At 37.5% G+C, this 12,185-nt stretch overlaps 2 protein-coding genes across 5 annotated transcripts in view; one reads left to right on the top strand and one right to left on the bottom strand.

The window, feature by feature from the left end:
* LOC311618228 (histone-lysine N-methyltransferase SETMAR-like) overlaps nucleotides 1–12,185 on the bottom strand; it is a 407,000-nt gene that overhangs the window by 223,562 nt on the left and 171,253 nt on the right. The window lies entirely within an intron of this gene.
* The window catches only part of RIOK1 (RIO kinase 1), a 38,053-nt gene that overhangs the window by 21,268 nt on the left and 4,600 nt on the right, over nucleotides 1–12,185 (top strand). For all 4 annotated transcript variants that reach the window (XM_084875602.1, XM_084875603.1, XM_084875601.1 and 1 more), the window contains exons 6-15: nucleotides 2,450–2,542; nucleotides 3,322–3,434; nucleotides 3,536–3,616; nucleotides 4,496–4,582; nucleotides 4,895–5,032; nucleotides 5,272–5,375; nucleotides 5,578–5,684; nucleotides 8,687–8,752; nucleotides 9,811–9,930; nucleotides 10,719–10,772. In XM_084875602.1, the coding sequence (XP_084731728.1) occupies nucleotides 2,450–2,542; nucleotides 3,322–3,434; nucleotides 3,536–3,616; nucleotides 4,496–4,582; nucleotides 4,895–5,032; nucleotides 5,272–5,375; nucleotides 5,578–5,684; nucleotides 8,687–8,752; nucleotides 9,811–9,930; nucleotides 10,719–10,772 (963 nt within the window). The remainder of the gene's footprint in view (nucleotides 1–2,449; nucleotides 2,543–3,321; nucleotides 3,435–3,535; nucleotides 3,617–4,495; nucleotides 4,583–4,894; nucleotides 5,033–5,271; nucleotides 5,376–5,577; nucleotides 5,685–8,686; nucleotides 8,753–9,810; nucleotides 9,931–10,718; nucleotides 10,773–12,185) is intronic.

Consider the following 12,185-nt stretch of genomic DNA (forward strand, 5'->3'; position numbering starts at 1 on the left):
CCTTTTACTATTTATACTAATCCCCAAAGAAGTAACACTGTACGTGAGCTCTAGAACCATTTATGCAATTGAAGAATTTCACGTTTAGTCAGGAGCAGGTCTGAGATCTGTGTCTCCATTGTTCTCTAATTTATTTTTTGTGTATGCTTTTTTTTTGTGATTGAAGACAAAGTATGGACCCACACACACAGATGAGGCAACTTTAATTTTCAAAGAGCCTAAAAATAACTCAGGCAGAAAATTCTTTCTTTTTCTCTTTTGAAATTAATTTTGAATGAGAATATTTATCTTGAGTCTCAAGTTGTTTTTATGAAACATATTTGTAAGTTTATTCTATTATATTTCTCTTTACCTATTTTGTTTTTAAGCCATTTTAATATGCTGCTCTTTTCTACCCACTAACTTGACTACTATTTTTATCTGGATTCCTGTGTTCAACCAGCTTACACCCCCACAATTTACCTGTGCCATAGAGAAGGATTGTTAGTTATGGCTTACTCACTTTTATTCTTTTTTTTTTTTTTTTAATATATTTTATTGATTTCTTACAAAGAGGAAGGGAGAGGGATGGACAGTTAGAAACATTGATGAGAGAGAAACATCGACCAGCTGCCTCTCGTACACTCCCCACTGGGGATGTGCCCGCAATCAATGTACATACCCTTGACCGGAATGGAACCTGGGACCTTTCAGTCCACAGACAGACGCTCTAAACACTGAGCCAAACCGGTTTCGGCTCACTTTTATTCTCTTCCCATTACTATGGATGTAGTTTGGGTTTTAGTTCTGCAGTTTATGATTATTTTGTTTCTATTAACCTTAAAGTTCTGATATGACCGCATCCACCTCATTGAAAATAGACTCTAGAGCAAGGGTGGGGAACCTTTTTCCTGCCAAGAGCTATTTGGATATTTTTTACATCATTCACGGACCATACAAAATTATCAGCTTAAAAATTAGCCTGCTCTGTTTGGCCAAACATATAATTAGCTCACCCCTAATGCTTTGGCAGGGCTGGACCAAATGATTTTGTGGGCCTTTGTTGTTCCCCACCCCTACTCTAGAATATAATTTGATTTGGCCATTTGACACTGTCTCACTTTATGGAGCTAGAGGGTCTGTCTTAGCCATGAGGAGCGGTCTTCCTTGAAATTGCATGTAGATATGTAATTGCTTCAGTTTCAGAACTGGACTTGGAACAGGCTTTAGTTCATTGTCTCCTGTTTGTTAAAGAAGACTGGGGTCTTATTTTTTTAAAATAGTTTTATTGATTTTAGAGAAGAAGGGAAAGGGAGAGACATGGAAACATCAGTGATGAGAGGGAATCATTCGTCAGCTGCCTCCTGCATGGCCCCACTGGGTATTGAGTCTGCAACCCCGGCATGTGTCCTGACTGGGAATCGAACCGTGATCTCCTGGTTCATAGGTTGACGATCAACCACTGAGCCACACTGGCCGGGCTTTGAAGTTTTTCTTCAAAATTGACAGCTTTGACTTGGAAGGAAACCCTTTCCCTGACTTACTCATCTATAGCAAGGAGCTGCAAACTTTTAAGTACTAAAGAATAAATACTTTAGACTTGGCTTACAATTCCTTTCTCTCTCTCTCTCTCTCTCTCTCTCTCTCTCTCTCTCTCTCTCTCTTTCTTTCTTTCAATTCCTTTCTCTTTCTCCCTCCCTCCCTCCCTCCCTCCCTCCCTCCCTCCCTCCCTCCCTCCCTCCCTCCCTCTCTTTCTTTCTTTCTTTCTTTCTTTCTTTCTTTCTTTCTTTCTTTCTTTCTTTCTTTCTTTCATATTTTAAAATATAAAAATAATTTTTAGTTTGTAGGCTGTAGAGAAACAGATTGCAGCCTCAATTTTAGTCATTAGCTGTAGGATGCTGACTCCTGTTTCAAATAGAGTGGCCACTAAGCACTTGGAATCTGGCAGGTTTGAATGAGATACATATGCCATAAATGTAAATACACACTGGATTTTGAAGACTTATGGTTACAGAATGTTAAATCTCTTACTAAGTTTTTAAATATTGATTACATGTTGAAATGGTAGTGTTTTAAATTTATTGGATTAAAAACCGTATCAAAACTAATTTTACTTGTTATCTTGGACATTTTTTAATGTGGTAAACTAGAAAATGTAAAGTTGCTTATATAGTTTGCTTTGTGTTTCTATTAACATATGTTGGACTTGGTAGCCTTTGATTTCTATGACTGAATGAACAATAAGTTAATTGTCTCTCTGGTTTGTTGTCTCTATGGTTCCTGTGGCCTCCACCTCACATTCTCTTTACTAAAAATTAGAATGAATGAAAGTACCAAAATAGCAACTCTCATTTAGCCAACCAGGATGGCATGCTACAGTTAGGCTCTCCAGTTTATTAATTGTCAAATTCTTCAATGAGAAATAATTGGTTTTTCTTTCTGAAATTCTGTTTTTGGCATCTCTTTTTAGGTGTTGGATCCCAGAACACGAATGATATTATTCAAGATGTTGACTAGAGGAATCATATCAGAGATAAATGGCTGCATTAGCACAGGAAAAGAAGTGAGCTTTTCTTTGGATGCCTGAATGTTTTCATGTTAGTTTTCTTATTTCAGGCAAGAAATGAATTAAGGCATTTTGTAATTAAAATGTTCCTTTAAAAAGAAAGTCAGTTCCTCTATACAAGTCAAGATAGTTTAATCTGTGTTTCTAAAAATGGTTTTATTAATATTTATGGAACGGTAGGAAATTGTGCACATAATTATGCCTTTTCTCTACTGCCATTACTCTATCATGAGTCCAACTAGCTGTGCTCAGCAGTACACTTAGATGGTCAAGTTACTGCAGGCCTGAGTCCTAATCAAATAGTACTAATTGGGGTAAAGGGGTATGGTCTACTTTCTGTAGTCAGCTAATGTCATTCTCATTTTTTTCTTTGTATATGGATATGCAGAAAGACAAGCGTGTTTTTAAGTTAGCAACTCATTCGATGGGAAGCAGTTCTTACTAAAATTCAATTTATAAATCACGTGATGTGAGACTGTCTTCATTTATTTTCCACATGTTTAAGATATAAAAATGTTTTAAGTCACTTCTTACATGTATTTAAGTTGGATTTTGCTATATGTGTAATTGGAGATATATTTACTGTGTCTTTTGGTATGATGGTTTATATTTTAATTCATATATTCAAAAGATGATGTTCCTTATGCCTATTATTTCAGTTAATTCAACTTTTTTTTTTTTTTAACTTTTCAACATAGAATCAAATAGATTGAAAAAGTAAAACACTGTAGTTATTTAACACAAATTTAATTTTCTTTGGTTTTGATTTAAAATAGGCTAATGTATACCATGCCAGCACAACAAATGGAGAGAGCAGAGCAATCAAAATTTATAAAACTTCTATTTTGGTGTTCAAAGATCGGGATAAGTATGTAAGTGGAGAATTCAGGTGAGCTCAGATTTTTTTCTTCAGTTAGCTTAATTTCTATATCCTAAAAAATAAAAACTAGAATGGAATGATTTAAATAACACATCTTTTTCTTGTTCAAGATTTCGTCATGGCTATTGTAAAGGAAACCCCAGAAAGATGGTGAAAACGTGGGCAGAAAAAGAAATGAGGAACTTGATCAGGTGACTGGGGGTGTCTGTGCTGTGCCCTGCACATTGGCTTCAGCTCTTTCCCACCCATAGATCCCAGTGGTTCTGTTTAAATCTAGGGACCCAGTGGGGCTGTTCAGGTTCATTAGGTCTACTGAGGGAAGTTAGACAAGAAGGAGCCACTGTTTCTTGTCTGGGTTATTTAAAGAGCCTTAGAAGCCATGTAAAAACTTTTAGAATTGATACTGAGGATGATAAGGAGCTGTTATAGAATCTTAAGCAGGCAAGTGACTTAATTAAATTGTGAGAATGATGGATAATTTTAAAATAGGTATTAGAGTTTTAGTTTTGTTAAGTCCAAAACTCTATCAGTTTCCTTTTTTTCAGTCCAATTTTGGACACATTTATATATTCTCTGAGTTGACACCTTCTTATCTGCTGTACATAGGTGACATCCGCTGGCTATTTTAATATTAAGTAGGTATTAATGATTGTTTTAAAAGCCTTTCTGAAATTTGGGTGTGCTCAGCTATTAGGTATGAGTTCAGTGTTTTTACTAATTATTGCTCAGGCTAATCAGTTCAAAAGATTGTTGCAGACACATCTGTTATATTTCATCAACTCTGAGACTCATTTTTTTCATAGTTTAACATCTCTGGAATTGGATTGGGTGTTAGAGACTATGTGATGCTGTTGTTGAATTGCCAGTGTTTTGTCATTCTTAATGGTGCATGATGGTCCCAGTTAAAATCACTAGTGTCTTATAGTTTTTGAAACACAGTAGTAATACAATTGGAAGATCCTGGTGCTGTTTCCTAATAGCAATATTAATCTTGTGTACTATAGTTGTAATTGTTTTAGATGTTGTATTTAGCCTTTTCATTTGTCCTTTTACCTGTTTTAATATCATAGGCTGAACACAGCAGGGATCCCATGCCCAGAACCCATCCTGCTACGAAGTCATGTTCTCGTCATGGGTTTCATTGGTAAAGATGACATGTGAGTATGTGGATGGCCTAATAAGTACATATTCAGAATTATATTTTTAATTGTTTTGAATTAGTTTAATCTTAGAATATTTTTATGACTCTTCCATTGTATTAGTGCATAGAGTTATTAATTTATAATACATTTTGAGGACTATTTTGTACAATACCTGTTTATTGACTAGTTTCTGGAAAGGAGCATTTAGTGAGCCAGGTTGTTCAATGATGAGTTGTAGAAGAGAAGTGCCTGTAATAAATGTAGTATAAAGCAAGAAAACTTGGTCCCATCAGTTTATTTTCATTGTTTATTTTATTCTTATTAAAGGCCAGCACCCCTCTTGAAAAACATCCAGTTATCGGAATCCAAGGCTCGTGAGTTGTACCTGCAGGTCATTCAATACATGAGAATAATGTATCAGGATGCCAGACTGGTCCATGCAGATCTCAGTGAATTTAACATGCTGTGAGTATCTTTTGTCCCTTAGGAGCCTCACATAAGTAGTTTCATGTCCTTTAAAAAAATAAAATTCCAATTCCAAAATGTCATAGTAAATTCTAACGTTTTAAAGTTGGCTTCCACATGGTCACAGTGTATGATGTGTTTCCTCCCTTAGTCATTGAATTAAGCCCTCACAGCACCATAGTGGATGGAAGTGTGTACATCCCTGGTGTTTCTCACATCCCTGCCTGTGTGGCCCGCAGGTACAGTGGTGGGGGTGTGTACATCATTGACGTCTCTCAGTCTGTGGAGCATGACCACCCACATGCCTTGGAGTTCTTGAGAAAAGATTGTGCCAATGTCAATGGTGAGTGAAAATTGTAGTTTTCTCCCAGCTTGTTTGTGTGTGTTGGTTCTACACTCTGTTACAGTGTTGATATAAAATTTTGGCACTGAAATATTTGATGCAGTGATACGCCAGTAGCTGGCAGATGGTATGTTTTTATTTCTTTGTTTCTCTATAAAGTTATTTCCTTTTAAAGCTGTCACTAACATTTTTCTTTTGACAGATTTCTTTTTAAAGCACAACGTTGCTGTGATGACTGTGCGGGAGCTCTTTGAATTTGTCACAGACCCATCAATTACACAAGAGAACATGGATGCTTATCTCTCAAAGGTGAGATGGGGCAAGGGAGAAAAAAATAGAAAATAACAGTAGTAATTTAGATTTATGGCACTTCGGAGGACTTAAATTGCTCCGCATAATATTTGTTCATTTGACAGTTTCCTGAAACCTTTATCTTCGATTTCACAGATGGAAAAATCAAAAGTATAGTAAAAAGCCAACTGTAAAGCCAGGTTTCTTGACTTTAATTATTTGGCAAGATTACATCGTTGTCAAAGTTATGGAAATTTAGTAAGAAACCTTTGGTCATTAATTCCTTTCCTTTGTTTTTCATAGGCCTTTCTAAATCACATAAAATTTTAAATTGTGGTAAAATATACAAAGCATAAAATTTACCATTTTAAGCATTTTTAAGTGTACAGTTCAGTGGCAGTAAGAACATTTCACATTGTTGTGCAGCTACCATCATCATCCGTCCATAGATTTGTATATCTTTTTTAGAGACATGTCTATTAAAGTCTTTTGTCTGTTTTTAATCAGATTATTTTTAGTTAAAAGAGTTCTTTATACTTTCTTCTGTCAGAAGAAAAAGGTTAACAACAGCTTTACAAGGGAACAACTTTATAGGGAAACAGATAAAAACACACTGTATGTTCCCTGACCTAGGGATCAAACCTGCAGTCTGCGCTGGACGACATTCAGCTGAGTTGCACTAGCCAGGGCTCAAATATTTTCAATTCAACAGTGGTTGGATTAAGAGAATACAGATACACAAATATTTTCATATTATCTCTCTATATAAAACCCTAATATACAAATAGATCAAACTGTTGTACAGCCAGTCGCTATGACATGTGCTGACCACCAGAGGGTGCACATGGAACATGGTAGGCATAGGCAGCAGGCAGCAGAGCGCAGAACATGGCGGGCATTGGCCACAGTGGGATGGTGGCAGGTGAATGGGGGTGCCAGACCAAGGTGGGGCGCTGGTCGCTGTCATAGAGGTGAGCCTCTGGTGGTTACTGAAAATTCTTTGCTCCCGCACACCTCGGTCCTGCTCAGCACTTGTACCTGCTGCTAGTGGCCGGCAACTGCCCTGCTCGCACCCACTGCTAGCCGGTCCTGATCACTCGGCACTGTTGGTGCAAGCAGTGGCTGCTGGCCCCTATCACCGCTGAGGGCTTCTCCACCTTCCTTGCTCCTGAGGGGCAATTGGGGCAGCAGCTGCCCACCGATGGTGCTGGCCCTGCTTCCACCTGCTGCTGGTGCTGGCTCCAATCACTTCGGGCCGTCAGTGAGTGCAAGCAGGGCTGGTGCTATCGGTGCGTGGTAGCGGCGGCAGGAGTGGGGCTGCTGGTAGACGGGACTGGCAGCCACTACTGGCAGCCACTGTGGGAGGGGTGAGCAGGGCCTCAGAAGATGGGCCGAGACCCGCACAGGTGCCGTAGCCCACAGTTCCTTTCAAGATGCACGTACTTGTGCATTGGGCTCTTAGACCTATCTAATAAAGAGGTAATATGCAAATTGACTGTCACTCCAACACACAAGATGGGTGCCCCAATGAAGTCAAAGATGGCCAGTAGGGGAGGGCAGTGTGGGCGATCAGGCCACCAGGGAAGGGCAGTTAGGGGTGACTGGCCTGCAGGGGAGAGCAGTTGTGGGCAATTAGGCCTGCAGGGGAAGGCAGTTAGGGGTGTTTGGGCCTGCAGGGGAGGACAGTTAGGGTGACCAGGCTGGCAGGGGGGGGCAGTTAGGGGCAATCGGGCCAGCAGGGGAGCAGTTAGGCATTGATCAGGCTGGCAAGGAAGTGGTCAGGCTGGCAGGCAGAAATGGTTAGGGGCAATCAGGCAGGCTAGTGGTTGGGAGCCAGGAATCCTGCATTGTGAGAGGGCAGTTGCACATCTCCCAGATTGGAGAGCATGCAGGCTGGATTAAGGGACACCCCCACCTCCATGCATAAATTTTGTGCACCTGGCCTCTAGTGTAACTATAATTGAAGTAGTCACACTGTATCAGTTAATATATAAAGTTTTTTAAAAATTTATTTTGTCAGTCTCTACTTTGACTATGGACTCCTGAAGGACAGGAATTTTAGTCTTTTTTTTTAAAAAAAACAACATGTTTTTATTGATTTCAGAGAGAAACAGAGAGAGGGAGAGATAGAGAAACATCAGTGATGAGAGAGAATCATCCATCGGCTGACTTCTGCACGCTCCTTACTGGCGATCGAGCCCACAATCTGGGCATGTGCTCTGAATGGGAATTGATCCATGACCTCCTCATTCATGGGTCAATGCTCAACCACTGATCCACAATGGCCAGGCAGAGGTTTTATTCCTGTATTGCCAGTACCTAATTTGTACCTGGTAATAGTAAGTAATCACATATATTAATTGAATGAATATGTATCATATCATTTTTATTCCTAAATTCTATAACACTGATTTTAGTGTCTTACCTTAAAGAAAAAACCACCTAGCACAGCTATTTCTTTTTTTCTGTATATTCTAAATAGATAGAGAACAGATTTTCAGTTTTACAGTTTCACAAGCCAGAAGAATCCTGTAGAATCTTTGTTACATTTTTAGTGTCAGTCATTGTTCAGATTGCTTTCTTTGGTGGTTTATGCTGCAATGGCATTGGAGCCATATACTCAAATTAGAGAACAATTCGCTTTCTCATTGACTCCCTTCATTGGCTGCTGAAGAGCTAAGGAGTGGTTCTTTCATTCTTTGGTTCTTTGTTTTCCTTTAGTAGGTATTTTTTCTAATTGTTTAGAATTAGTAAAAGTAATGTTTGAGGAAGGGGCTAGGGATTCCCTGAGGTTAGAGAAGTTCGTTTTATTCTGTTACTTCTGGGTTGATGGCAACCGTTTTTGTGAGGTTTAACACGGAAAGCTAAACTGACCACTAGAGGACACTAAGTCCTTTTTTTTTTAGAAATGTGAAGAGGTACTACTAAGAAAGATTAGAACAGATTTATACTAAAATTGGGAAATGGATGTATTTTCTGTAGGTTGAATGTGAAGGAAAGTAATAGTTTTTCTTTCCAAGGCCATGGAAATAGCATCCCAAAGGACCACGGAGGAAAGGTCCAGCCAAGATCATGTGGATGAAGAGGTAAGATTTATCATCTTTTCATAACCTTAGGAAACACTTGTCCTTTAAGGTCTTTTAAAAAATATTGTTAATGCATGAACTTGATTTTAATAGATAAGCAGTTGATTACTTAATTCTACTCAGCAGCTGATTAGCCCAGTGTCCTAGGTGGAAAACATTTTAAAGAACCTGTTGAAATATATGATTCAAGAAGGAAAAGCCTATTTTAGTTTGCAAATGTGGATTTTAATTTTATTTACTTATTTTTAAAATATATTTTTATTGATTTCAGAGAGAAAGGGAGAGGGAAAGAGAGAGAGAAACATCAATGATGAGAGAGAATCATTGATCGGCTGCTTCCTGCATGCCCCCCTACTGGGGATCAAGCCTGCAACCTGGGCATGTGCCCTTGACCGGAATCGAACCTGGGACCCTTTAGTTCATAGGCTGATGCTCTATCCACTGAGCCAAACAAGCTATGGTGCAAATGTGGATTTTTAAATAATTTAAATGTTGATTCCAGTAATTATTTAGAGTTTAAATATTTATGGTTGGTAAAAAAAGAAAATTATTTTAATCTCAGGAATCAGTGTATTTTTTGTAAAGATGATCCATAGTAGGTTTTATTTTATTTTATGTTTTATTTCTCTCAGCTATTAGGGTGCTGGATGACTACAAGATACTCGTATGTTTATCAGCAATTATAAATCTTTTTTCACTGTAGCACAGAGTGGATGATGTTCCTGTGTCAGAACATAAGGCACAGCCAGGCAATTACATTCCTTTCTCTTCCATTCAGAAAAACTTTTTGAACTGCAAATGAGGAGAGAAAAGTATAATTCTAAGGGTATCCTTAAATCACATATTTAGTCTTTTATCATTGGTAACAAATTACTTTTGGCAAAGCACACAGCACATGCTACACCAGCCCTGTGCAGGCAGCCTGGCTGAGAACTAGTGTTGCAGATGATGAGGATGGACTTTTATTTTTTATGACTTGATGAGGGTGAGGATGCTGAGCAAATGTGAGAAGTGTGTGAATGGCAGTTTCAATTTTATTTTTCCTCTATGTTTGTTAGGTGTTTAAGCGAGCATATATTCCTAGAACTTTGAATGAAGTAAAAAACTATGAGAGGGACATGGATATAATGATGAAATTGAAGGAAGAGGACATGGCCATGAATGCCCAACAAGATAATGTGAGTAGCTGGGTTTATATGTAGCAAACAAGTTTACAAAGAAAGCTACCTTCCCCAACCTGCAATCTCAAATGTTGGCTTCTAATCTAGTGAGATGGCTAATTACATTAACATGTCCTTTGTCCACATTGGATGTAAAGGAATACATTGGTGTTTATGAAGGAAAATGATACAGTTGAATGTGTCCAACAGACTGTATAGAAGTCTAAGATATAAATGGTATTATACTGGATCCATTAACTTATATTACAGGGTCTGGAAATTTTTTCTGTTAAAGGGCCAGATAGTAAGTATTTTAGGCCTTGCAGGCAAAGAAGTAAAATTGAGGCTACTATGTAGGTTATTATATAAAAAGAGAGAAAAATTTTCCTCCAAATTTTTATTGATGAAATAAAAAACATTTTAATAATTGAATACAGCTTTCCATGATACAGGTCTACTAATGAAAGAAGAATGGAGTTATTTTGGGGAGAGAATACATTTCATTTAATTGAGATTAAAAATTAGTGTGTTCCATCATCGAATTGATTTTGAATGTTCATTAATAGAAACCGTCAGTCTATCTGTTGGATTTGGGCTGTGGGTTGGAATTTGCCGATGCTTGTGTGCTTGGTGGACAAGAATAACACTCATGCTATACATTTTCTCTTTTCTATGAGATAAATTTTAGGCACCTTTTTATAATACCACAATATATCATTTAGCCTACGGTGTTATTTCTTAATATTGGAGTGTGTTATTTCATTGTCTAGTTTTATGTTAATTTATTTTTTCTTTTTGGTTACAAGATTCTATATCAAACTGTCACAGGATTGAAGAAAGATTTGTCTGGCGTTCAGAAGGTATAAACAATATGTGTTGCTATTTATTTATGTGAAAATTCTGTTAAAGGATATAACAGTTAATGTAAAGTATTATTAGAATTAAATTAACAGTGGTATTGTTATTTGTATATATACTTTCAAAGTCTATTAGCACTTTCAGAATGCCCTTTTTGTGTTCATTCTTTTTAACCATATAACAAATAGTGAAATTTATGGTTTATTTTTCATTTTGCCTCTGACTTATCTTGTTGTATAGCTGAGGCATTGATCCTTTTTGTATCTGGTCTTTCTTTGTGAAGTACTTAATGATTAGTTATGTGCTTGTTGATCTTTTTACAACTTGCTTATTAAAAGTATGCATGAAGAACAATCTCAGGAGCTTAGCAGTCTGAGAGTGCTCCATCCCTACAGTGTTTTTTCTTAAAACAATCTTGTTTTGTTTTGCAATTTAGAAAGACAGGGATTAATTCTACTTTAAGCAATTATGAAGATAGTTCTTATTTCATTTAATGTTTTAATTAAAGGCTTAAGCATAAAGGGTCACAGTTTGCTCTGAAAATTTATTTTCTCTTTTATGGGAGAAATTGACTGTTAAATGTTACTTTTTTTTTCTTAAAAAAGAAAACCTCTTTTAAGAAAGTGCTTCCTGCTGCTTTAAAAGCTAAACTTCAGGGAAAAAAAGAAAATTTATTTATTTTAAATGTCATATTCCCTCTTGATCAGATTAATAATAATTGTCACTTCAAATTTGATTCATAGGCAAACAGCTGTAAAGTTAATTCAAATAAGTATTTTTTACTTCTATTTCTCAGTCATTACTGCATATATGATTGTGGGCCCATCTATAATAATAAAAGCATAATATGCTAATTAGAGTGAATATCCTTCCAGTGACCTTCCAGACAAAGCCTGGGCTGCAGCCATGGGATCCAGGCAGCCGCCAGGGCTATGAAGGCCTACTCTTGCACAAATTTCGTGCATCTCGGGCCTTTAATAAAATTACATAGTAGAGCTGGAAAGTTCCTATTGCCTATTGACATAACATCATAGTGCAACACATAGCTCACGTGTTTGTGGTCATGCTGGTGTAAACAAAACCGCTCACAGTGGTATCAAAGTACTATATCACATACCATTACAGCAGTAGGCTGACAGTGCACAATGATGAATCGCCTAATCATGTATTGCTCAGATAATAGCCCCAACGTTACACAGCACATAACTGTCCTTCCGAATCCCAACTCAGTGCTCCTTTTCTGAAGTGGAACAGTTATGTTGTTTCTCTGGGTCATCCATAAAGCCCCCATTTCTTCGTGTGGGTATGTTCTTGAGCCTTACTGGAATGGGTACTTCCAGGCTTCCTCCCTCACTTTGATTCTGTTGTTTGGATGTTGTAGTAGAGGCTTTTGTTTTTCAAAGAATATCTGCAAG

Source organism: Pipistrellus hanaki (assembly GCF_964339955.1).
Source record: "Pipistrellus hanaki genome assembly, chromosome: 2".
In the NCBI taxonomy this organism is placed as follows: Eukaryota; Metazoa; Chordata; class Mammalia; order Chiroptera; family Vespertilionidae; genus Pipistrellus; species Pipistrellus hanaki.